This window comes from Haliotis cracherodii, unplaced genomic scaffold, assembly GCF_022045235.1.
Source record: "Haliotis cracherodii isolate W230 unplaced genomic scaffold, xgHalCrac1.p SCAF_5, whole genome shotgun sequence".
Lineage (NCBI taxonomy): Eukaryota > Metazoa > Mollusca > Gastropoda > Lepetellida > Haliotidae > Haliotis > Haliotis cracherodii.
The window spans coordinates 40228727-40256524 of record NW_027266308.1 but is presented as its reverse complement, the minus strand read 5'-3'; the positions used below and the strand labels follow the sequence as shown (position 1 = coordinate 40256524).

The 27798-nt window shown below is 37.7% G+C and overlaps 1 protein-coding gene across 1 annotated transcript; it reads left to right on the top strand.

Moving 5' to 3' along the window:
- Window positions 1-363: 363 nt before the first annotated feature.
- Window positions 364-27798, top strand: LOC139444375 (bromodomain adjacent to zinc finger domain protein 1A-like). The gene is made up of 24 exons (XM_071225342.1): window positions 364-663; window positions 2513-2788; window positions 3868-3975; window positions 5331-5438; window positions 7179-7266; window positions 10746-10971; window positions 11973-12151; window positions 12332-12427; window positions 13133-13271; window positions 16207-16350; window positions 16880-16972; window positions 17921-18145; window positions 18607-18772; window positions 19246-19341; window positions 19537-20563; window positions 21424-21515; window positions 22573-22685; window positions 23037-23135; window positions 23674-23924; window positions 24247-24398; window positions 24742-24983; window positions 25469-25663; window positions 25844-25989; window positions 26477-27798. The coding sequence occupies exons 1-24, from the start codon at window positions 551-553 to the stop codon at window positions 26741-26743; spliced, it is 4641 nt and encodes a 1546-aa protein (XP_071081443.1). The 5' UTR covers window positions 364-550; the 3' UTR covers window positions 26744-27798.

Genomic DNA, 27798 nt, shown 5'->3' with positions numbered 1-27798 from the left:
GAACAGAATACCATTACTTCCGGTGAAATTTTTGCATATCTGTCAATCATCATACCAACTCAGCCAATCACCGAGCAGATCGTCAATCGGTTACTCCGCCCTTCGAAGCTTTTCCGCTTTCATATTTACACGTAACTTCACCGAAAATTATCTGTAAAATTAAATTTATTCCATGTAGCAACAAATAAATGGACGAGAATCAATGCTAAATATATACTCTACACCCGTGAACAATTGTATCTCGCGTATACGCATTTTTCTTTCCACAATCACGATATTTGTTACCCCCTCTGCAAACCACATTTTCACATGCAGCATTGCGATCTATCGCGCTGGTCAGCATATGACCTCTTTGTGAGGGAAGAACGCCATAGCAGATCGCGGCTCACTTTGTACTCGAATATTTTAGGAAATGCCGGTCTCAAATCTTTTCATTCATGTTTCCACTGCCATTTAGAGCTTTCTAAGGTCATTGTGGCTACAATTGGAGACATTTGGACTCACTTCTGACCACTCAGAAGAGTCTTTGTTTTTCCCTCCAAAATTCAACATGCCGCTCCTCAGAAGGCAACCATTCCACAAACAGAAACCTCCGCCCAATTTGCGACCTGATGAAGAGGTTTTCCACTGCAAACTCACAAATGAAGTATTCAGGGACTACGAGTAAGCAAATTGTTCTCCATCCTCTTTCTGTTTGTTTATCATTGTTGCCGGTATCACGTGTACAATATTCACCCAAGTTCACTCGATCTGGGCACATTTCGCTATCGCGTGTACATTCAACCATGCTATCTCGGAACGTTTATTATGTACTGAGCGCCATTTTCTTCATGGGATAACGTAATATGCTACGATTGTGTTTCATCACTCTAGAGCTAATTTCACTGGCGAAACGGATTCAGATGTAGGATGGCATAGGTGATGGTAAAACCCCAGGTCACTAGGCCTGAACATGACTTCCTTTTATTCTCCCGAATTTATGTCGGATCTTTTTTTAGACTCCATGACATTGCAATGCAGGAAATGTTGTACACCGTGCTGTTTTGATTTGTACAACGAACAATGGAGTGGTTTAGACAATTTGTCGTCTTGTCTTTGTGTTAGTTTTAGGATCTAAATATAGGTTTGGTCTTGTTGACAAGATCTAACTGCAATATTCTAGTTTATCAAGATACCATAATATATATGTATCACATCATATAAAACACTAAGGCAGTCTGTGACTTTAGCCACTAGTCCTAAGTCTGGTACAATTCAGTTCAGTCTAGTTTTAGCACAGCTAATAATCCATATTATAAACACTAAAATCTGCTGAAAATGATGCAAAGAAACTCAAAAGATTTTTGCACAGACTGCTGAGGTAGTCTTTGTCAGGGGTTGGTCAAATCTAACTAGTCTGGAGCTCATTTCAGATTACCGGCTTATGTAAAATAACTAGATTTAGGGAGAATATACTTAGTGTCTGCATTTTTTACTTGTCTCGGACTAACTGAGAAGTGACTGTGTCTGACATGTTATTGTATATTGAAATAAATATCTACCACTGAAGTCTGCTTACAAGGAAATGAAAGATAGACCAAATGTGCGGCTAATCAGTCTCCTAAAACGAATGACAATGGATTGCCTTATTCGAACAGATCTGTTATGAGGCATACATGCCGTCCACTAAGGGAATGAAAATATGTTTTTGTTAAAATAACAGGGGCTTGAAAACTTTCACAAATGATGTCAGGATGTAGTATTTCATTTAAACAGGGATCAGGCTCGCTGACTTGGTTGGTTGGTGCATGGTTAGTCACATGATATATTGTTTAATGACAAAAACTCACTATAGCTCAGTGGATACACTACAAGTCGCTAATGTTCGCATTTCTTTCTGACGATGGACACATTCATTTGACTTGTATATGTTTGAGTAAAGATAAAGCTTCTGTCAACTTTATTGTACACATGATCAGATCATTTGATACATGTATCTTAATAATTTTGGCACAGGCTGTGGTAAAACAATTCCCAATCAGACATTTTGTTCCCAACTCTTGAGACCTGCAGTGGATACGTGGGTAGAGTCTGGTAATAGGGGGTCAGGTACCGGGGTAGTAAATGTGGACTCATCCCAGCCTTTAATAGAAGAAAAAACACTTTATATTTTTTTTATTCTAATGTAAGCATATATATAAGCATGGTTGGGATTATCGGTATCAATGTTGAACATAAAAGCTGTTGATTCTAATATTTTATGTATTTAAATACAAGGAATTTAAAAATGATTTCATTATATTTTCAACATGGTCCCCTTGAAGTTATTATACACTTGTTCCATCTCTTCTGCGTGTCACTTATCCCTGTTTTGTAGAAGTGTGCAGTGTTAGAAATTAAGCATGAAATGCCTTAATGCTAAAAGTTAATGATTTCGGATGTCCCTAGGTATAAATGCTACCGTAGAGAACCACAAACATCCCAGGACCTTTCTTTATTTCAAACATTGCAAATATTGTGATTATTGTTTCAGGGAGTTCTTTGAGCGCATCATCTTATGCAACAGCTTGGTGTGGTCATGCTGCATCACCGGCCGGTCCGGCCTGACCTACCAGGAGGCCCTGGACAGCGAGGAGAAGGCCAGGAAGAACCTGTCAGCCTTCCCCAAATACCTCCAGCGGCCCATTCTCATCCTGGCTAGTCTCACATACAGGACCAGGCTCATCGACCTCAACGAGGATGTCTTCTCCTTTGCCAAGGACAGATATTTCATTGGGGAAATAGTAGATGTTATGGTTGGAACTGTCAGGTAAATAAGTTATACATAAACAAAACTTAAAATAAGTAGCAACCATGGTAACGAGCTAAGAAATACTGGATCTCTTATGGCTTGCTTAAAAGTATTGTTGAATGTTTGCGTCCTGATGGATAATGTAGCCAATCTAAATTTATACAATACATATTGGTTAGGATTACCTTGCAATGCAACCGTTTTTATTGCCTGTTACGTTTGCCATGTTTATCTATCTCGTGATTCATAGCTGTTATACATATATACTGTTCTATCTGTGTTAATCCCACAAGAATATCAAAGATTCAGGTTAGGATAAGTCTTCAGCAACTCAAGCTTGCCGTAAAAGGCGACTATGCTTGTCGGGCGAGGCGACTAACAGGATCGGGTGGTCAGGCTCGCTGACTTGGTTGTCATCGATCCCAATTGTGTAGACTGATGCTCATTATGTCAATCACAGGATTGTCTGGTCCAGACTCGATTATTTACAGACCACCGTCATATAGCTGGAATATTGCTGAGTACGGCGTTAAACAACATTGTTCAATGTGTGAAACGCCCCTTGATCTTGATATCTGAATAATTAGGATAACAATTAACAATCAGTAACTAGTGTTTTATTACTAACATACTGTTTGGGTAATAAAACACCAGCTGCCCTCGGCCCTATTCCACATAATAAATACCTATCGGGGATAAATCCCCTGAGGAAATAACTGAAGGCATCTTCAGTGTTGTTCCTAAAGTGACAAAAGTTGTGGCCACAGTAATCAATGGATAAGCAGACAGAAAAAAGTGTTTTACAAAATCTGAGGCAGAAGCAGGCAGACTGGGCGTAGGCCCAATTGTAATGATCCTTAAACTTTGTGCAGTGTGTCAAACGCAGGGAACTCGTTTTAATCCCAGTAAGGGGATTCCCCACAGCGGTGAAATTTTTCTTTTGGGGAACGCATTCGCCTTTTCTTTTGTATGGTCTGTTTTACGAGTTATTTTTGGTCAAGCTTTTGTGATTCAGTATGCCCTAGAGTATTAAAATCTGCACAGTAGCTGTGTTGACTTTACAAACAAAAGTTGCATCACTGATGTTTTCATTTCAGGAAAAGTTGCCGTATCTTGAAGGTAGTGTCACCATTACAGCAAAGCCAAGGCAATGGTGATGTCATTGTGATAGACATTGACAGTGACTCTGATGATGACCATAGAGGGTAATATATTATATTTTAGTTACCTGATTAAGTCTTTTCTACGTAGTAAAGTCTGTTAAACATGATGTTGAAGTATGACAAGGAATGCTTTGGATAACAACATCTTTATGATACACACACAACATTTCTTGGCCTTCATGAGGTGACTGCAATGGGGGAAGATGAAAAAAACAAAAAACTGACCAGCCCTCTAGATACTGATAACGTTAAACAGGCTGTCTTGGCTAGTAATTTGAGATCATATCCAGCTAGTGATGGGGTTGTTATTCAGCCTTAGGACCCACAATGTTTACAGGTCTTTACAGTGTTGTCACTACCCCTAGTGTTCAGTATGTTCACCCTGTGCACTGAAGAGAACCCACTTGTTAGATGGTAGATCACTAGTTGGTGGAAACACCCGAGACACAAGTGTCTAAACGTGTGGTGTCACAGAGCAAGTGACTTTCGTCAAATGAGCCTCTGTTCACCCAGCAGGGAATGGGTACCCGATTTGTGAGGTAGATGTTAAAAGCCTCAAGCGGCCGAAAGCAGCTTGGGTTGTATACTTCTCAGGGAGTTGAAAGTGGTAACTGGAATGCAAACGGATCCACTGGTCGGGGGAGAAATAAAACCAGATTTGAGCAGATTTGTACCTGGATACCTGCGGTATAACATAATAATAATGATAATAATAATAATAATAATAGTGCCAAGTTACATTCATATATATTATGTTGTAGCAGTATCAAGAGGGGTAAATGTGGTTTTATGCGTCCCGCGTTAGGTTTTATACCATGAACCGGAAGTATAAAACCACATCTATTGTGATAACGCTACAACAAATTTATCTTACCGACATGTTGCAATCTGCCATTGGAAAAGAATTAAAACAAATTAGAAATTTATAGAAACAGCTGCTCAGTTGAGCTGAGGTCAACTTGTGCTGTGTCATGTGACTTTCATTGACCCGGAAACAATATGCGGCTTAATGCTCAGGATTCCACATACAGCTTGTTTTCTTTGTGGTGGGGTATAAAGGATATATTATCCTGCTCGAAAATGTATTTCCCTCCCAGATGGGATACATCTGCACTTCATTGTTAAGAACTACTGCTACAATTAATTCAAGGTCATTTTCAGCCATACCTTTTACATTTTGAAACAAAGTTGAAAAAGAAATGAAGATATAGGTTTCCCTCCTTTGTTTGATTTAAGACTTATTAAGGATCATGTTTAACCATGAATATTTTAAAACAAGGTTGAAAATAAATTAGCAGGTTTGGATTCTTTGTTTGATTTATACATCATTTTTAGCCATGTTTGTTTTGAAACAAGGTTGATTATGAATAAGCAGGTTTACATTATTTGGTTTGCAGTCCCTCAGGTGCAGGCTCCCGACTCGGGCCCCTTCCTGACAAATATGAGTATGTTGTCCAGGAACTCAAGCAAACCAATGTCATGACAGTACCAGCTTCAGCGATCAGGTAAATTATTTATGACCACATTTGTTCATGCTGCCTTTCAGTGGCTTATGGTGTTTTGGTTGAAATCCTATTAATAATAGATGGTATAAGAGCTTGGGAAGGCTGTTCAATTTCTCAAATTCAAGATTAAATTCTAAATTTCATGCAGTGATTTTAGTTGCTTATTAACATGCATCATTTGATCTTGTATAGGGAGTGATAATATGCAAGGTTATCACTGCACAAGTAGCTCCTTGATTTTATAAATAATGGTAAATTTTTGTTCTCAAGAAAAGAAAATTATATTCATTTTGATGCCCCCCCCAAACTGATTTGGTTAAATTAATTTAATTTAACTGTTTTCGACGTAATAAGCACCCAGGGCGCTATCAAAATTAGAAATAGGGGACTCTTATTAGAATATTATCTTGGCAAAGAAAAACAGAGTTGAAAGATAAATTTCGTGGTTTATGCTGACAGCCTGAAATGTTTATGTACGACAGATATAACTTTCAAAATTTAATTGCCCATAATTAAGGGTGCATATAACACACGAATGTGTATCATTTGCGAATAAATAAGTATTGATCAATCGGAAGGGGTGCTAATTGAGATTGTTCACAAGCCAATATATTAGCAAATATCGCCGTGGGCGCTTATTAGAGCGGGGTGCTTCTTACGTCGAATACGGTAATTGGAAATAATTGACATGTATATTTTTATAGATATGTTTTTCTTAAGTCGAAACAAAAATATGTTTAATTTGGGGCATTTGTGTGTTGAATAGGCCATAAAGCCAAATGAAGGCATACTGTATGTGCTTTGTGTGAATGATGATCCTAATTATAGATGCTATAGGACCCTTTTTCAGGTGCATTTGCAAATAAATGTTTGCAGTAGAGTTGAGTAGACACATGACAGACATTTCATAACTTTAGTTTATGTCAGCATGGCCAGTGTGCTTCATATAGAATACTACACAAGCTACTGTGTAATACCAATTTTTATGAAAGGAGTGAATAGTTGTGTTGTCTGCCATGTGAAAGCAAGTCAGATATCAGAACTATTCACGAGTTCCATGAAATTGGTATCACCCGGGAGCTCATGTAGCATTTTATTTTTTACTTGCTGTTAATATTTTTTTTAACAAATTTCACTGCTTGTAAATAGGCAGAAAACTACTCGATCTAGAGCATAATCCAATTGAGTTTCACACAATAATACTTCATACACATTAAAAGTTGACACATGTTAATTTAACACCAGCGGCCTACCTTTAGAATTCAGGGGTCCCTTCCCCAAAGCTATCGTAACTCCCATAATTTAACATAGACAGTCATTGCGCTGCAGCATCTTTGTGAAATGGGGCCCTGCACCACAAAGTTTACAAACACGTCAAAATACCCTACGACGTGATTTGTGAAATTTTGTTGCAAGATACACCTGCGAAACAATGCCATATTTAATGGCGCCAGCCTAGCAACAGGGTTGCTGGGGTCATCAAGTGTGCATAACCTTCTCTCAGTGAGCTATCATTTCTACAGGCAGTGTCAGTGAATAAGCCCAGGGGTGTTGGGAGTTTTCAATATTTGTTTGTGAAACTAGGTCCTGCAGTACATCAGCATGCACTTTGGTATTAAACACTGTGTAATACCACATTATACCAGCTTCTTGTTAATAATCATGCCTATTGTATTACTTAAGGTGATACAATTTACATATTCCTTGGATGTGTCATAAGTTGTGTTCTCTCAATTACAGTCGGAAACGGACTCTTTATACTAGAGAGAAGAGCAAACTGTTTCTGAAACATCATGCAGACTCGAGTTCCGGTGTGTTTAGAGTTAAGGTAAGACCAAAGACTCTTGTTGAATAGCATGTCCCTAATATTGGTATACACATTGCCAAAAGAACCGACAGTGATATCACTGGAGACACAGCATTAGGACATTTTCATGGTTTTATCAACTTTTGATAGGACATTCTTCAAATACCTTAACCATATTTGAAAAAAATTCTTCACTTAATTTTGATTGGCAGTCAGTCAATGTCCTGGAAATGAATTGATCAGAAACCCTGTTCAATGTTTAAATGTCTTATGAAAAACCAACATCATAATCAAGATGATGTGTTTAACATGTTTATTGTGAACCCTAATCATTACTACCTTAATTGAGGTAAATATGTAGAAAGATTTGTTCGTTTTAATTAAAATCTGTACAAGGAGAAGGTTTGCGTGGGCATGAAATGGCCCTAAATACAACATGACTTGAAAAGGCCTTAAATACAGCATGACTTGAAAAGGCCTTGGATTACGAGTTTAAGATGAAGATAATATTCATATATTTATCTCATGACAACTTTAGGTTAAATTCATCAACAATGAACATCATTTTAGAGTCAACTGCCTTCCTCTCAGTCATTAACTCTTTTAACACCGCAGGCCAGTACACTGACCTAAACGTCATGAGTCCCGATACACTGCAGGCCGGTACATCCAACAGACTGTAGCCATGTCAAAATAATATATAATTTTAGTCAAATCATTCATTGATTAAATCTATCACTTTCTGCAATGTGTGAAAACATGTATTTCATTTCAGTTCATCATATTTTATTGACAGATTTAAAATATGAACTATTTCCCACAATGTTATTGAAAAAAAGATTCAGGCACACATGCTTCGACAACGAGTCCACATCGAAAATGTCAAAAAGCAAAATAAAGACGTTTAATGCGAGTCTTTAAAGAAATTAAATAAAGTATCAAATGTAATCAACAAAAATGTCTCTAAATGTTGTCCAATTTACATCTAATTCATTTTTCACATCTTTTCTTGTGAAATGTAATCAGGGTTAGAAACTAACAGTTTTTGTCCACTAGTCCTTATAATGATAACATGTAGCAAAACCTTTAAAATGGGCCAATTTCTACTAGTCCTTAGGATACCTTTACTATTGGGCAGTTTGGTAAGGACTGCAGGACTAGTGCCAATTTCTAATGCTGGTAATGTAAGTCAAATGACATGTTGGCTTTTGTCACCTCAATTTTTCCGCTTGGATATGATGTCTAATGCCAAAATATATGCATAAGAAATCTAGATCAATCACTTAGTATTTTAAAAAATAGGTCGTGTCTTCCTGCTTAAATCATTTAGAATAACATAAATTATATAAAATTATTAGTTTAAATTGGAAAATCATGATACACAAGGACATGTCCATTGTTGCAATTCGATTGGCTATCTTAGGTTATGTTCTTGAATTTGACCAATTGCGATGCTTATATTACACCAGTTTCTATCCTATAAAAATGCATGTTGCAACTAGGGGTGTCATGATAAATCGATTTATTGATATATTGCTATTGGTAAGCACTTAAAGTCAATAAATCGATTGTTAAATCAGGTTCCTATCAATAGTATAGATTTCAGTTAGGAATATCGATAGTTTCGATTCTATTTACCATATCAAAAATACATGCAATGCTGTGAAAATTTGTTTTTCTTTTCATCATGAGTGGTAGTAATTTACACATGATATTGTGGAAGTTTCTTTTTCTTAAATTATTAGGGTAAAGAAAAGACAAATCGGTCATATCTCAAACTTTACTTTTTATTTGTTGTTATGGTTATCACATTCAAAGGAAACTTAGTTCCAAGGTTAAATTCAACTTTAAAATCCATCCTTAATGATACACTAAAAACTATCAATATTTATCGCTGTAGCTGCTTGCAATAGCAATAGTTTCTTTCAATATCAATAGTTATTGCAATAGGTATTTCCAGACCAATAGTCACCCCATGTTACAACTATGAAAATGCCCCTGGTGAGGTTGCTGTAATACAAATGTATTATGGATGTTCAGAGCTTTCGAAAGATACCAATCATCGAAGGATTATTTGCTCGTATTATTCATACAAAGCTTCAAAAGCAGAGGTATTTCCAGGTATTTTTTCTTACTGAGTGATAAGCCATTCGGGGTGACTGTTGGTCTGGAAATCACTATTGCGATAACTGTTGACACAGGGTTAGAAACTTAACAGTTTTTGTCCACTTATAATAACATATAACAAAAATATATTATGAAAACTGCCAAAAATCGCCACAATTTATTTAAGTTGTTTATGTTGTAAATGTATTATTTAAATAATATAACAATAACTATCATATGTATAAAAAGTAGGATTAGACCTTTCAAATGGTTTGTGACAATGTATTATTTAAATAAGATGATAAAAATAACTATCATATGTATAAACAGTAGGATTTGACCTTTCATATGGTGTGTGACATGTAGTAGCAAAGATGATTTTCAAGCTGATATTTTTCTTGAAAAATGTAGGCTTCATCTTGAAAAGAATAGAGGTTAGAGAACTGATGTACAAAGTTGTGACCTATAATTTTGATTATCCATACATATTCGGTGAAGTATTTTTGTGTAGTTTGTTTGTTTATTATTTGACCTTAAGAAAGCCTTAGCAAGGCCTGTGATTGTGCCTCCTGCCGGGGCAAGGGCATTAAATGACTATAAAAGTCCACCCTTGCTAGGCTGGAATTCTGGAGTTAAAGTTTCGCCGGACTAACAAGTCTGTGCATATTCCAATCAAAATTGAGTAAAGAACTAGACACCTTGTTCGTAAACAACATGGATTTAAAGGTGCAGATTTCAGTGGACTGCATATTTTAAAAATATTTTAATGTTTTAAATCAAGCCGCTAAAGTGATCTCATGCACAACATGAGGAAAAACCTGTTTTATTACTAAATAGATCTTGATCATCGATCAGATCGTCTTGACTGGGCACTGCCATGTTTTTTAAGCTAATGCATGTGATGTGAGAATCTGATTGGTCAATACCCTGGACATATATATAAGGGACTTATCTCGTAATAGCCACTGGTGGCGCTACAATTGAGCCACGAAATTCCAGCCAAGTTCAGCAAGGTTGGCAATTGGACTTTCATGGTCAGTTAACTCCTTTGCCTCGGGAAGATGGTGATTGTGCCTGAAAGTTTGTATGAACCACGCAGCAGTACCAGCAACTCCTGACCTAGCCAAATAAATCTCAACATATTGTGTAAGAATTTGGCATTTTATATTTGGGTTTCCTGGTTGTGTTTATGCAGAGAATTGTGAAAAATCAGGCTAACATAATAGCTATGCTGTCATGCAGAATGTCAGTGAATGATCCTCCACAAGAGGACAGTTAAACCTCTCAGTAGCATGCCTTGTTTTTGTGAAATTTCCACTGAGAGTGTTGTTGGTTCATATTGATTGATGTGTCTGGTTTATAATACTGATTGAGTGAACTTATGCTCTTTCCAGGAAAAAGTTGTCAAAAGACTTAATCTGCAAACAGCAAAGTTTGAAGACTTTTTCTCAGGGCCTCCACCAGTTTTTGAAAAATCTGAGATGAAGAAGAAGATATCCCCCAAACGCCCTGAGAATCGCAACAGCACAGGCAACACTAGTCTGACAACCCCACCCAACAAAAAGAGGGGCCGCAAGAAGAAGGATGACAGAATGATGAAGGAAAAGAGAAGCCCAAAAGGTTAGCTTGACAATAGGAGATAATATTAGTAAGATAACCTCTTTAACCCCAGGAGGATTCTGGTTCACATTCTGTCTCCTTGTGTCTATTGTAAAAGTACAGGTGAAAGTAAAAGGTGTGCAGGAAGTCTGTGGTCGGGGGTTCGAAATCCGGTTTCTAGATTACAGCACCATACACATGCTTGTGGGTTTCTTCAAAGTGGTAAACGTCTAACACCTCCATCACTTTAGGCTTTCTTCCTGGCATTAACTTGGAGATATAAATTGTGAAACAATTTAGCAAGGACACCAGCCTTGTGGAATCAGTTTCCATATCTGTGCTTGTAGACCTCGGCGGCTTAGAACCCGTGCCCCAGAATAAAGCAGTTGGATTTGGCCAAAATGTGTCTGAATTGTTACCTTTTTTCGTTTTGTGGCTGTGTGTACATCTGACTGGCCTGGGGGGCAAGGGTGGCCAAGTCGTCTAAGGCGCCGCGATTCACTGTGCAGAGTTGCGTCCATTGGGTTTGATTGTGGGTTCGAATCCCGGTTCGCCCCGATTATGTTTCTAGGTTTGTCAGCACCATGCCCGTGCTCGTGGGTTTCACCGAAGTGGTAAATGTATGAGACCTGCATCACGTCGAGCTTTCCTCCCACATTAAGCTGACATGCCGCAATATAACTGGAATACTGTTAAGAGTGGTGTTGCCCCCAACTCACTCTCTCACTCACTCTGACTGTGAAGTCACAGGACATGGTGCTATGTGATAGGTGGAATGCTGTTAACTGAGACATTAAATAATATGCCACTCACTTTCTGAACTTGTTTTGTCTTCTGTGTATTCATGAGATTGGATAAGCTAATTAAATGCTACATATAATCTTTTAATCTAAAGGTTCTATTTCATTACAAATAGTTTCGTCAAATTTCAAAAACTATTTTTTGTCATTAGTCCCTGACAAGTACTGTCAATTGATTGTCCATGTCAGCGTGTATAGTCATTCTGTATGGTGTTTCCCCAGAGATGAAGACTCCTGAACAGTTGGCACGGGAGCAGATGCCGCACCTAACACCGGAGGAGAGGGCCCAGTTGAAGGAGAAGATGAAGCAGGACAAGATGGCTGAGAAGATGGCCAAGAAGGAGGAACTCAGAAAGCGAATGGAGGAAGAGAGAATGAAAAAAAGGGAAGAGAAAGCAAAGGTGAATTCTAGATTTGAAAAGGAAGTTGACATATATAGTTATGTTAAGGTGTCTCAAATGTTGAACTAATTTGATCAATCTAAGAACACTTTCTAGATTGCAATGTGAATATTTTCTATGTCAAAATGTCTTATAACAATTTTAATAATAGCGGTCTTATTAATTTTATATGTTATTCAGGAACGTGAAAAGATGCGAGAAGAAAGGTTGAAGGAAATTGAGATTTTGAGGGAAAAGAATAGGCCAAGAGATGACATGGAGTGTGATGACTTGAAGGTCAGTAACTATTGGTTGATGACACAGTTTTGTCTGAAAACTTGAAGTATTATATATGACACGTTGAAATGACTAGTTGACTTGTCAATTATTAGTTGAATGTCCTGACTGTCGACATAAAAAATGAATGGTCGACAGTTGACATTCTTTTGTTGCTTTGCACGCTATTCAATGAAAAATGATGTTAGTAAGTATTGACATGACTGTACTGCTCATTCTTGTAATTCTGCTAGTTCAATTAAAAAAATCAAGCCTAAAACAGATGTAATTTTAGATACATGTATATACATACTTACATCACTCTACTATGAGTACGAGCTTGACAGTACCCATATTTGTCATTTGACTTGTCACATCATCATTCTGTCAAAGCACACAAATCATAGTGAATATTTATTCCTGGTGATTACTCTTGTTGCCTTCAATAGTCTGATCTTTTGGACCCATGAAGATCCGGGGTAGAATAGATCTTCAGCAACCCATGCTTGCCGTAAAAGGCAACTAGGCTTGTCGTAGGAGTCAATTAACGGAAACGGGTGGTCAGGCTCGCTGACTTGGTTGAAGCATGTGATATCAATCACTGGATTGTCTGGTCCAGACTTGATTATTTACAGACCACCGTCATATAGCTGGAATATTGCTGAGTGCGGCGTAAAACAACAAACCAACCAACCAATCTGATCTTTTGCACACATATAATTGCAGGTTATGCCAAACTTCAAACCAGTGCAAACAAGGGTCCCAATGGAATTATTCGGGGATGCAGTCATGGTTTTGGAGTTCATTCATACTTTCAAGAGTCTGTTTGATTTTAAGCAATTCTTCCCTAAGGGGTTTTCTTGGGGTAAGTACTTTCATAGCGCTTTGAATGTTTGAATACTGATCAATATCATTAGCAGCCCAGTAAAACGCGACTGCTTTAACGTTCAGATGGAATTTGACCACTGCTGGTGATTTTTCTAAAGACTAGTACCTAAAGATTATTGAAATTAGGTAAACACAAGGGCTGCCACGAATACACTATGAGGCGAATACGATTCATATCATGAATATAGGGTAACGAATACGAATATTAATCCAAGAATACAATAACAAGTCAGCAGCTTAAATATTATTTGTTATATTCGCAGTGAAACAGTTACAACATAAATTATTTGACATGATTTGTTAACTATTAATATATTATACATTTATATCAAGGAACTAGTATATGCTCAAATGCGACAATGACCAATGACCACAATACTGTCAAATTGACCCTTGAAGATCTGGGGTTGAATAGGTCTTCAGCAACCCATGCTTGCCGTAAAAGGCGACAATGCTCATAAGAGTCGACTTACAGGATCGGGTGGTAAATGCTCTCTGACTTGGTTGATGCATGTCATTGTAACCTAATTGCATGGATCGATGTTCATGATGTCAATCACTGGATTGTCTGGTCAAGACTCAATTATTTACAGAACGCCGTCATATAGCTGGAATATTGCTGAGTGCGGCGTTAAACAACAAACAAACAAAGAAACTGTCAAATTAAATATTGTAAGAGAATTGTCTTTGAAGAATTCTATGCACAAATATGTTCTTATGGATATTTTTAGGTACAGGGTATGTAAATGCACATGATTGCATATTCATAAATATTCGTTTCTAGTGGCCACGAATAACAAAATCAATTCATGAATGGATATGGTTCGATTCACTGAATACGAGAGTGAATCGTAAACAGCCCTAGTAAACACAAATCCGAGGAATTCTTCCTAATGGCCCTGGGGAATTCTTTTGGCACCTTCATGAAAAGCCAAAGGTTAAGGTCAAAGTTCAGGTTGTTGTAAATCATGGTTATATCATTATCAGTTTCTAAGGCATTGTTGTCTCTACCATGTCTACAGGTATAAAACATCCTATCACATGACATGGTGGTGGCCTGTCAATCAAAGGTCAAGGTCAGCTTTGAGGCTGTTGATAAAGATGGTTGCATGATTCATTGCCAGTCACTGTTGCACTGTTTCTTTTATAATCCATGATCTTAAGTCTTAATGCAGGTCAATGTCTGAGATAGTGTTTTCAGACTGAAACTACATGTATGTTAAGATTTTACAATCTTTGGAGAAATGGCGGTGAAGGTCTTACTAAAACCAGACCTTTTACTCTAATAAAATAGATCTTTGCGTGAAGATCTGAAATTGTCCTCAGATTGGATAAACAGTTCAGATGTATATATATGTTAGGAATGTTAGAACAAGGGTTCCCTTGCTATTGCGCCCTTCAATATAGCGCAAACTTAGTTACTTACCATTTTTAATAAATTCAACTTTTACACTGATACAATGTTCTTTTCCCACACAAAAAAATATTACCAGCTGATCATTGAGAGAATGTAACACCGGAAATACCAGTCAAGAAATTCCGACCCGAAGTATGCAAATTAATCCAATTATTACACTCTCTGTGTGAACTGATTGTCAGATTGCCCCCAATATTTACAGCAGCAACGATCAGATTACCGCTATTTATGCCTTGAAACAAACCTTAGTTATCAGATAATTTTATGTATATCATAAATGCCATACTTTGACTCATAAAAAGTCATATTTGTGGCAATTTTATACATTAACGTTTTTGTTGTCAAAATTGTCCTGCAGGAAGTCCCTACAGTGACTGTTCAAACATTGTTCCATATGTAAAGCATATTTGGCAGTAGCAGTTAGCTGTACCAAATTGATATGCTTATGTTCTAATCATTTTAATATCCATAGTAAAAGCTGCAACTAAAATAACATGATATTGGAATATATTGTTCCTGATGAAATATTAATTTGAGATTCAATTTCTTCCAACCATTGCATCAAAATTCTTTGAAGTAAAAATATGGGTTGTTTCTAACTGAATCAAATGGTAGAATGGGTGATAACGTGTACAGCTGATTGCTATTTACAAGAAAATACACATGGTAATCTTAATCTCTGCATATAAAACAATACCTTGGAGAGCAGGAAAAACAATTTAAATGGTAAATCATCATGTTTAGTGATGTTTTATCTCACTTTTCAAATTTATCTGTGGTTCACCTGAATTCGCTGAAGGGATACAATGTTTTTAGCTGTGCATAACACTCGATAAATCTCTTTTTGTTCCCTCTTTTTGACACTATGAATCATGGAACAACTATATTTTAATCTTTTCTTTTGAAACTCTGATATGCGTTCAACGTGCTACATAGATCGTGTTAGGTAGGCCAAGCATGTACTGTTGTGTTGGTCATCTACCGCCTATGACTCCACTTTGTTAAAATACTGATCGTCTATAGCACTCATCAACTATTTGGACCCCTAAGGTAGCGTTGTAGCGAGGGATCCCTGTACAATGATCATTTTTGATAATGTCTTGGCATTGTGATCACATTGTGAGTAAGTGGCTTATCTTAAACCAAACTCCTCTCTCTCTTTTGTGACCATGGCAATGCATCTCAATATTCTACATTTTAAACCTTTCACATGAATTGGCTATACCACATCAAAACATTTGACATGGCTTAAACCAATATGGAATCATTGAAAGAATATGCCTCAGTGTTTTGGCAAGCTAATGTTTAGTGAATCTGAAATCTGAAATGCTTCTTTTTTGGATTTTGAAAACACTTCCTAGGTGTATCGGTGTACCCTCTGTCTAAAAGTTTCCTTCTTAAACATGAAATAAGATCTCTCTGATTTGCCAGTCATGAAGCCTGAACTTTTAACTCATGACACGAGTGTAGTGTGACATATGCTGTTGTGTTGTAGGAATGCTGGAGTCTGCACTTCTGGACCACGATGTAGATGGGCCCATGTGTGACCTGGTCCAGATGCTGTTGGTGACTGTCTTCACTCTACAGGAAGAGGAGGCAGAAGAGGTGGAGGAACTTGATAAGGAAGACCAGGAAATGAGTATGAAATACTTTCAGTACAACTGACTTGATGTTATGTTGCCATTCTGGAAAGTGATAGGAATTGTTATTTTATGTGGTCTTTAAAATCATTAATATCTTAAACTAATTATGATAACTGTACATTTATTTAAATATATGGGGGACCTAGTGGTTGATTCCCTTTGACTTGAGTTTGAAATTATTTTCATCCTCCCTTCAGGCATCACAATCTTCCATTTTTTTCTGTGACACATTCAGATCTGTAGATGTGCCTGTAAGATCTATGTGCAAGTGGGCCCTCCCTGACATAGTTGAAGATGATAGCAACAGTTTCTGTGGTTAAATTGTTGAAACATTGAACATTTTAGCCGTACATTACTGTCGTAATCGCTGCCTCCCTATGAGTTTGAAAAACCATTTCCAATAAAGTTCCTTCCATCTCCTATGAAATCTTAAATATATTTTGGTCTGATTCCTGTGTGTTTACGGTGTATGTATGCAGTCCATAGTTTGATTTGTGTTCTTATATGGTGATGTTTTTGCAACAGCAATGAATGAGGAAGCCATGGAGGAGGATATGACAGCCAATCAGATGATCCTAGCTGCCACCATGACTGCACAGATACCACAAATGACACATGGTTAGTTAGCAACCTTATCACTGATATAGACATGTGGTGAAATGGGGTTTAACATTGCGTTCAATATCCTTGCCTAGACTAGTTAATGCAATGTTTGACATAAGGTATGATAGTCAAGGTTTTTTTCCCATATTATAAGTTAGATTCATGCACTATGGCAAGCAAACCTCAAGGACGCCACCATAATATGGCTAGAATTTTGCTGACAGCAGCGTGAGATCAAACTTTATTTCTTCTTGACCATTGTTAAAAGTAGTGCTTAGTTATCCTCATATTAAGGTTTAGACTTCCTGGACTCAAGCATATTTCTAATGCTGTTAGTTGTAGAACAACCTTAGTTATTATCACATAATACTGCAGTGCTCCAGATAGATACATACCTTATCGGTGTACTGTATGTATAAAACCTAGTCAAGTGATATGAGTCTGTTATCTGTGCATGTGCACTTAATCATGTTAACTACTGTATTGACAGTCTGTGACTTTAGCCACTTGTCTGAATCCTAAATCTAGTTAAATTCCTTTCAGTGTGGCAAACTTTGCTAATAAAAGTCCACACATTGATACCAAGATCTACTGAAAATGATGTCAAGTGACAGGTTTGGGCTAGTAGACTTTGCAGGACTGTAATGGTATAGTAATGGAAATAAGAGTTATTTCAGATTGTATTTTACTGTAAAAATAAAACTATTATATTATGGAAATAGAAATTGTAGAAAATGAGAACCAGATGATAGATCTGTGTTTGTAACTAATCCTGATATTCCAGGAGTCCTTGTCATAACCCTAGTGCGAAATATTACAGATTCCGGTGGTCCATAGATTAAAAAACTATAGTAGGAAGTCATGAGAACCCCAAGACCAGCTTTTTTTTTTCTAACACTATTGACTGCTTGCTTTATCTGCCCTGAGTTGAATCTTTGATCTTTTCATTGTTGCGATGTCTAGGTATGCCCCTCAAGAAGATGTTGTTGGACCAGTTCACTCTGACAGAGATTCTGCGAATACACTTGGCTTCATCTGGAGCCCGTGCAAGCATGAAGAACGCCAGGTTCCGCTACCAACAGAGAGGAGGATACACCTCACTTGATGATGCTGGCTTTGAGTTGAAGATGCAGGAGCCAGCACTGATCAAGGCTTTAACCATGCACAGTCTGTTTGATCTCATTCCTGGTGAGTTTCCTCTAGATGTGACTTAGAATACTGATTGTCCGGATCCTGTTAGCATCGCCTCCTGGAAGTTTTAAAAATAACACAGAGCAGAAGTTGTGGCAATAGCTAAAAGTATTTGAAAATAAGGAAATAAATATTTATCTATCAGCATGATCAGATACATAACTCATAAACCATTCAATATTTCTTGATGAAACTTTGTAGGGACATCATACATCATACAACATACAGCCCTGTTGTGTTAAAGCAGGTCCCCAGCAACTTGTTTCGTGAGGCCCATAACTGGTTGACCTCAGATCTTTTTTTAGCATGTTTAGCAGTAGCTACCTTCTGATTTTAATGAGATTGTATAAATGAAAGGGCGGGGGTAATGATGAATTTTTAACTCCTTCTTGTTCTTGATGTTAATGTTTGAGCATAGTTTCTGTTCAGTTGGTTATAGTAGATTTTGTATGGTGCAGGGGAGAAGTTGCGTGTTCTCAACACCCTAGTGCAACAGATTCTGTCCTACGCTGCTGCCCGGGACATTGTAGAGGAGAGTTATGAGAAGCTGCGTCTGATGAAGTATGACTTGAAACAGCTGCAGTGGGCAGAACAGAGGAGGGAGAGAGAGGATGCACAGGCCAAGTATGTTGATATTAATTATCTAAAAACTACTAAATATGGTTGGTTGGGCTTCTATCCATTCCCTTTGATGATGAAATATGTCGCCCAGCAAGTTTTTATGTATCGCATCATGATTGATCATATTGCGCCATTACCATGATCATTTTTGAAACTATCATAACTAAGTGTACTGTCTTCAGTGTCTTTTTCTAAAATATTTTGATTAAGCATGGCAGTCAAGAGGTCCTTATGATAATCCTAATGTTAAAAGTTTAAGATTTGAAGGGTCTCTAGATTCAAATGCAATAGAAGACCTTAAGGAATCCTGGACCACTCTTAGTTTTGGTTGGTTGGTTGGTTTGTTGTTTAACTCCGCACTGAGCAATATTCCAGCTATATGACGGCGGTCTATATATAATCAAGTCTGGACCAGACAATCCTGGGACTGCTGATATAATACTCTTTTTATATCAAATATGTTTTGTGTTTTGTAGATATCGTCAGCGTCAAGAAGAGAAGCAGAGAGAACGAGAGCGAAAGATTCAGAAGATTCTTGAGAGAGAACAGCAGCTCAAAGCAGAGGAATCTGGGTAAACAGTCAACATTAAATATTTATGTGATGTGTCACTTCAACAATCCGCAAGAATATTCTCTTTGGAGTTTGGTATTTTTCTTTTCATATCTAATAAGTCAGAAATAAGATGATGGATCTGAAAAATAAATCTTTAGTAAATCTTTTATCGGGATGATGATTCATTAACCCTTTATTGTTTTTTTATCCACAGCAATGGTGCAGTCAATGGTGATGTTAATGAACCCAAGACTCTCAAGAACAAACTTCTGTTGTTGGATGAAGACAGAAATACACCTAGCCCAGACTTAGATGACGATAATCTCACAGAAGAAGAGAAACAAAGAAGGAGGAAGAAAGAAGAAGATGAGGAAGCAAAGAAGAAAGCAGATTTTGCCAAGAAGGAAGAGGACATGGTCAACAAGATTCTGGAGTTGCAACGGACGAATGCCTTGTACCCAGTAGGCAGAGATCGAATGTATAGGAGATACTGGGTGTTCCATGCCCTACCAGGCTTATTTGTGGAAGATAATGAAGTGAATGTTGATCCCGAAGTGTTAGATCCCTTTTCCACTTACCTTGAAAAACATACCTCAATACCTCATCTTACATCCGTAGACGAAAAGAATACAAGTAGTGATAAGGAGAATGACTCCATGAATACATCTGTGGATACAAGTGTAGCTGAGAATGTTGTCCAGCCAGCTACAGATCCTAGAGTGAAGGCCTTGAAGAAAGATGAGGAGGTGATTGTGATTAGTGACTCTGACAGTGAAAGTCGAACAGCTTCTAAGGATGGAGAAATGGAGGTGGATGAACCTCCAGTGCTTGATGATGAGCCTCCACCTGCTCTGGAGAGCCTTGCTGCTCAGCAGATCTCAAACAGGAAGAAAACCATGTGGTCCTTTTTAGATACTTCTGACCAACTGAATGAACTTCTGGATTGTTTGAACTCGAGAGGATTCAGGGAAAGAGAATTAAAGCAATCATTATTTGAGATTAAAAGTACAGTGGTGAAGTCTATACACCAGTGTCCTGTGGAAGACCTGAGCCTGCCTCCTGATGCTATGGAAGAGGCCAGAGTCAAGGCTCTGGCTCTTACTCGAGGGATCTCTGGCAAAAAGGCTGCTCGTGGCACTGTGCAAAATGATACTGCACAAGAAGCAATAGAACTTAATCTCAGAGACACATTGTTAGACCTTGAAGACAGGATCTATGCAGGAAGTTTAGGATACATGAAAGTAAGTCCAACTTGTCATTTAGGCAGAAAACAATGTGCAGTACAACCACATAATCCAGATGGTTCTGTTGCCAGTGAACTCACCTGGTAAGGTTTAACAAATGTCCTGATTAACAATGTTTGTTTGTTTGTTTGTTGTTTAACGCCACAATCAGGAATAGTCCAGCTATATTATGACGGCAGTCTGTATATAATTGAGTCCAGACCAGACAATCCAGTGATTGACATCATGAGCATCAGTTAAAGCGATTGGGATAGAATGACATTCATCAACCAAGTCCACGAGCCTGTCCACCCAATCCTGTTTGTTGCCTCTTACGACAAGCATAATTGTCTGATTAACAATGTCCCTTAAATTATGTAGAGATGTTCCCAGTCGTAATGGTCCAGAAGATTGCAAGATTCATACAGTCCTGAAAAGGTCAAGAGTTTTAGTGTTCCCTGTCTGTATGAACCTTGGATGGGGTTTGGGACTAACAGGACTAATCAGGTTTCACTGCATGTATATTTCAGCATGAATATTTATGAAAAGTTTCTGTTTAGGAGTCATAGGCTTAACATCATGAAAATAATCTAATTCACATTTGGGACTTTTCTTACAAGTTTGAGCATGCTGAAAGTGTGATTTGTATTGCAGAATGGCTGTAACATGATTACATTAAATATATGGTGTTAGACATTCAATGATAAATTTTGTATCAGTGTTTCATCAAAATGAAGCGTATGTCCTGTAAGCTTGCATTCTGTGACATATTTTATCAGTAGAAGCAGATCTTGAGGATTTTTCCGCCATGAAATTGAAGAAAACATTCTTTCAAACTTAGTACCTGTTGTCAACGCGGTCCGTGGTTCATTTTACAGATCAAGGACAGAGCAGCATGGAGAGATGCAATAGAACAAGGCAGCTATTTTGCCCAGAATGATGACCCAGTGTTTGCCAGGCAAAAGACAGAGTAAGTTTTCATTTTCTAGTTGGTGTTAATCAATTGTGCATTTTATCAGACAAAAGGTATACATTCACATGCAAGCGATTTAACAATTTATTTCGAGTCTAGGGCCCAATAATTATATGACAAACCTTTGAATGCACTCAGTGACCCACAGTAAGTTTCATGTAACAATCAATAATTATTGGGGGAATGCTGTGAGGTCACTGTCTTGGCATTACACTGGTGAATGAATACTATACCATGATACATTTAGGACTGAGAGCTAGAAGGCACCTAGAAAATCTCTGGTTAATGCATTTGATACTCAGACGAGAAATAATTAAGAAAAAACTAAATCTGATCTTAAATCAAAATAAACACTGCATACACAATTGCCAAAGTGGACTTGCCTTTCACATGTTTCAAACAATTAGATTTATATAAAGAGAAAAAATTAATCAAGAGGTCTTCTTTTTATCCTCTGGCATACAATGCAGGGGGATATAGTCATCCTCTAGTCTGTACGTCCTTGTTTAGTTTCTGGAGCATGGCTAGAAAACCATGAAAGATTTTTCATGTAAACTTCGTACATGTATGAACCAGGGGCTGAAATGGTGCCTTTTTATTTATTTATTAGCCTTATAAGGTGAGGTATATGTAGCCAAACTCCATTTCCGAATTGCACCAGACCAAGGGGAGATGACTCTTGCTTTGAGATCAGGAACAAACATTCCATACCTATTTTTTGTTTCTGTGTGGTGACTAGATGGAGCTTAGGTACTCAATAAATTTCCATCCCAAATCAGTTTACATCAAAATAAAATAATCTTCTTTAGAACAGGTAGACATGGTAGAAGAGATAATGGTACAGATGAAATATGATTCATCCTCATGATTTATTTTATTCTATTTATGGTGGGAGACCTAGCCAAATTGATGGCAAGTACATGTTGTTTAAACTATTGGACAGTATCTGGCACTGTATACAATGTGTAATGTCATGTCTGTTGTAGAATCTTTTGAGGCATTTTTCTTTTATCTTTTATATACGATGACATGTGTTTCCATTTTATTTGTGTAGGGCACATGACTACTCAGACTTGGTTTGTACTGAGGCTGTGGTGCGAGACCTTAGTCGGGCATTACTGCAGGTGGCGAGAGGCCTGGAGCCTAAGTACCTGGGCGTACCTTTAGGTAATGTTCACATTACATATTTCATGCTGATGATGTTCATGTTTGATTTGAACTTGATAAAAAAAAAGAATGACATCTCGGTGATTTTACAGAAGACAAATTCAAAAGGGGATGTCTATTATTTCCATCTTGATAAGTCTTAAGGACATTCTATTGTTACCAATTTTGAATATAATGTTAATGGCGATTTGGATGATGATCAACATTTGGAACATTGAAGGTCTACATGGTTTAATAAAAAGATTTATAATATCCTGAAGCTGCATAAAGTTTTCAGTTACCTTATTGAACGAAACATCATTCTATTCAGTATATCTCTGTTAACATGGTTAATTGTGTAATTATGCACAGGTGAAAGTGATGAAGCAAAGAAGAAGCGATTGAAAGCAGAGAAGGAAGCAGCAGAGAAGCGAGCCAAGAGGAAAGACAAGGCAGAGGTTGACAGTGATGGTAAGAAGCAGTCAATTTTCATAACTCTCAAAAATTTGAGTTTCAGAAGCAAGTCAGTAAATGAAATACTTTTAGTGCAAAACAATGAACAGTAAACAAGGACTAAAATATTCAAATCTAGGAAATAAGGCTTTTATTTGTGAAATAACGACAAAGACATGCCACTTGAATGCATTACTTTAATCTTATAATAGCACATGTAGAAACATTAGACCAGTCAGCACCAATAGTTGAAAGGTTTTTAATACAATTACTTTAGGGTAGAGTCTTGATATGACAAAGTTTTAAACTTGTCCTATCTCACGCTATGCATTTCTCTTTCTTCTTTCGGTCCTAAGTGGAAACATGGCTGAAATAAAGTTAATTCACCTGTACATACCTCACATCGCCATGGTCACCTCCCAGATCTGGGTCACGCACACTGCACGTTGGTTGACCTAGATGCACTGATCATGTGTCTATCCCTTACAACTCGTTCTCTAGATAGGAAAAGTATATAAATATACAATTTATTGTAAAAATTCCAAACGTGTTGCAGATGAGGACAAAGATGATGTAAGGCAACAAAAGACCACCTATGAAAGATGGGAAGAGTCGTTGTTGTCGGTGACCAACCTGTCTCAAGTGTTTCTTTTCCTCTCCACACTGGACAAGAGTATCATCTGGTCCAAGTCTGCACTCCACGCTCGCTGTCGCATCTGTCGGCGGAAGGGCGATGGGGAGAAGATGCTGCTGTGTGATGGCTGTGATAGAGGCCATCACATGTATTGTCTGAAACCTCCAGTAGAGGTAAGGCCACTTACACAACTTTTTCTATGACTGAAAAATAATTGTTGAATACTATTATCACTATAACTCTCTTTACTGATATATACTTGTCTATAAAACGGGAGTTAATAAATTTCAATTTGCCTGTGAGGACCAATCAGATCATCATATAACAGAAGAAATCTATACACTAAACTACAAGTTACTGATCTTGAAGTATGTTTCTACTAACACTTTTTCTGTCAGAAAATACAAGTGTAGTGTCATGATTCTGTCAGAAAGTATTGTCCAGTGACATCATTTTTCTGTGACAACTCGATTATCATATATTTGGGGCTTTCAGAAAGTACCAACAGGTGACTGGTACTGTCCAAACTGTAAACCGAAGGAAGTGAAGCGCAGTCCTAGGAAAGATCGCAGAAAGACCTTTGAAGAAGAAGAGCAAGAAGTTGAGGAGGAAGAAAATGATGATGAGGAGGAGGAAGAAGAAGAAGAGTAAGTAGTCTGAGTCATGGTTGTCTGCTGGACTGATAGAAATGCAAACTGTGGATGTGAATGACCTTTAAGAAATTGTGTCTGGAGGGTCAACTTCTGTTCCAAATACTTGTCCTTTTTGTGTTCTCTATTTTGTCTTAGGGCATGAAAATACTGTTTCTATTAGGATGTTTTTGTATGTTATGATGATGCCTTAGTGGCAAAGGCTTTTTCTCAGTTTAACATAAAATACCTTCTATATATTCATCTTAATAAATTGCTACCATCCTTTTTGAAAGCTATGTATTATATTTTTATAGCCAACAAGTCACTAATCAGGCTTATGTTGTTCCTTCTTTTACAGCTCTGATGCAGAGAGTGAGGAAGAGGAGGTGGAAGAAGAGGAAGAGGATGAGAATGAGAACCTGTGTGTGAAGTGTAACAAGCCAGGCATGTTGCTGTGTTGTGACAGCTGCCCTGGCTCATACCACCTCACCTGTGCAGACCCACCCCTCAAAAAGGTCCCCCGGGGCAAGTGGTTGTGTCAGGTCTGTCTGGGGGTGGACAAGCCTGGTGGCAAGATAAAGCTTGTGCACAAAAAGAAGAGTAAGAGACATCTTCAATCCATTTTGTTTTTGTGTAGTGACAACAGTATTGAGTAACTGCAGTGGTATAGATATTTGTTGTGCTTGTTCTCTTGAGCAAGTCTGACTGTGTGCCTTTGATACTTTCCTTTAAAGTAATGGATTCCCAACACTTCTCTCATGCAAAATAATGCATTACATGTTTAAGTAGTGAATAGTAAGACATTGAAAGAAGCTTCATCTCAGAGTTTAACCACTCATGAACTGTTGTGGGGAGTCTGCGGAAGCGAAAGTCCTCAATCCCTCTATGCTTGTTGTAAGAGCTGACTAATGATGATTGGGTGGTGCAATGCCCAGATGAAACTCCTGACAGACCGCTGATGACTGACTTGCATAAAACAACATTCACTCTTCTTAGGGAAGTATCAACAGTGGAGATTCTAAATTGAGTTATAATTGAAGCGTTTAGTCTCAAATAGAGTTTAATTGATATGATTTGTTCTAAAGATTCCAGTAGCAGTAGCAAGAAGACAACTCCAGGCAGAGGCACCCCCAACTCTAGCCGCCCAAGCTCTCGTAGAGGCAGCCCCAGGGACAGCCCTGTCCCCACCAAACCCCGACGCAGCCACCCTGTGTCTGAAGAAAAGCCTAAGATGCAGAAGAAAACATCTACCTCACGACTCTCTCAGGATGCTTATGCAGGTACGCTGTGTTTTACTACATGCCAGATTGGCCACATGATTTGATTATCTATTGTTAGAGTCTCATTTCTAAGATTCCCAATCAGTATGAAGTATCGGAGTCTTATTGATAGTGTACTTCAACTCGTGTCAGAGTCAGGATGGACTTTTGTGTGAATAACTTACTCTTTTGACTTTTCAGATATGGATGGTTCTCCTAAACACTATGTCAGCAGTTACCGTGGTAACAGTACAGTTCAACAGATGAAACATCTGGAAGACATTGTGCATGATCTGGCCAAGATGGATGACGCGTGGCCATTCCTGAAACCAGTCAGCAAGAAAATGGTAATACGCTGTGGACAAACACTGTTTCAAATAATATTATACCAGAGGGCAGCATTAGAAACTGGTGCTACTCCTGTAACTATAATCAAATCTCAAAGTATAAGGTTACTAATATTTTGAAGGTTTTCCTATGAACACATCCTTTTAACTGTGTTATATGTTAGTATCCGATGCAGGAGGAGCTTAACAATGTTAGAACTGTGGGATGGGTCTACCTGTGCTTTCTGCTGTTTTGACTCCTTAAGAGCATCAATGTATTCTGAAGGACATTTTGCAATATTTGTTCTCAACTCCTCAATTTTTCGCTCACGGATTTCTTGCATATTTAGGCAAAGGAGACAATCTATTCAATGTGTGTGTGTTCTTTGTTTAATAATGCAGTCAGCAATATTTCAGCAGAACATTGCTGATCTTAACAAAATCGCTCTATTTCCAATGATGTGCTTGTGACACATTTCTTACATTGTTTATTAATTATTTCTTCCAGGTTCCAGACTATTATGATGTTATAGATAAACCCATGGATTTTTCCACCATAAGAAATAGAATCAACAAGTTTGTCTACAAAAAACCTGCAGACCTCATATCTGATGTTCGACAGATATTTTTCAACTGCATCGAGTACAACAATAGAAAAACACCAGAGTACAAGTGTGGCGCAGGTCTAAGTAAATTATTTGAATCCAAAATTCGGGACATTGAGATGGAGAATGATGAAAGTTCACCGCCACCGACCAAAAAGTCTAAGAAGTAGCAAGCACAAGGACAATGCATCATCTCTCTAGGGAGAGCTTTTACTGAGTTATTTCAAGTGCTGCATTTGTTATCTGTAGTTATTCTGTTGTAGGAAATATTGTTCACACCTAAATGATATATTTTCACGACCTGTTCTAATAATGATGGCATCGAAGACTTTTGTAACTGTTTATCTTGTACATATATTCCCACGTCTGCTGAATGTACATAATGGGGCTTGTCCTAAACACGAACCTTTCAATTTCATGTTAACTGCATTCTGGTGATGCAAAGATACACTCTTTATGATTCCATGCATGTTTCAGTTTCTCTGCATGTTATGCAGTGGTCCAAGGATATTATGTATAACATATCTTGTCCATCACCTGATTGATCCCAACATTATGATAATTATACTGTAGTTTTGTAACTTACGGACCGCCCATTTAACAGTCTGTCTGTCAAAGGTTGGACTGGAATTTGTGTCTGTTGGCGCTCTAAGACCCACAACCCATTATTTTAGAATAAACGATGAGTGGGAGTTGTTTGTCATACAATAAATGTTGCAGGGAGAAAAGCTGTGAGGAACGCAGAGAGAGGATTATTCTCCCTGCAGTATTTAATTGTACAACAAACAACCACGAATCGTTTATTTCTTATGACATATCAACATTATGTATAGCCTCTTTCAGGATGTTGATAAATGCACAAGCTTTAAAAATATTTTCCTAAATTTTAATAATGATGACTCCCTGAACAGAATCCAACCTCAGCAATGTCACAAAATTCCGTTTTACTAACAGGTGGGTTAAATTTTGTATTTGCCACTTATTCTCACAATCCTTACATTGATCATCTGTACCTTTTCTCCTAATACCGATTGTCATACCTCTCCAACTTTTCATGCGATCGTTCGACCACTGCTAGCTACAGATATGGGGTACAACTTACGAAACACTTCCGTCGCAACAATAATGTTGTCCAATATATGACGTCATCAAGTTTTGAGTGCATATTCAAATCTCCAGAAATGTTAGAACAATGATTTATTGTGAAATAAACCACGCTTTGTTA

Coding starts and splice junctions, on each gene's coding strand:
- LOC139444375 (XM_071225342.1), top strand. CDS start 551: ATGCCGCTCCTCAGAAGGCAACCATTCCACAAACAGAAACCTCCGCCC. Junction 12,152..12,331: donor AAAGGGAAGAGAAAGCAAAG/GTGAATTCTAGA, acceptor TATGTTATTCAG/GAACGTGAAAAGATGCGAGA. Junction 24,984..25,468: donor GCTTGTGCACAAAAAGAAGA/GTAAGAGACATC, acceptor TTTGTTCTAAAG/ATTCCAGTAGCAGTAGCAAG.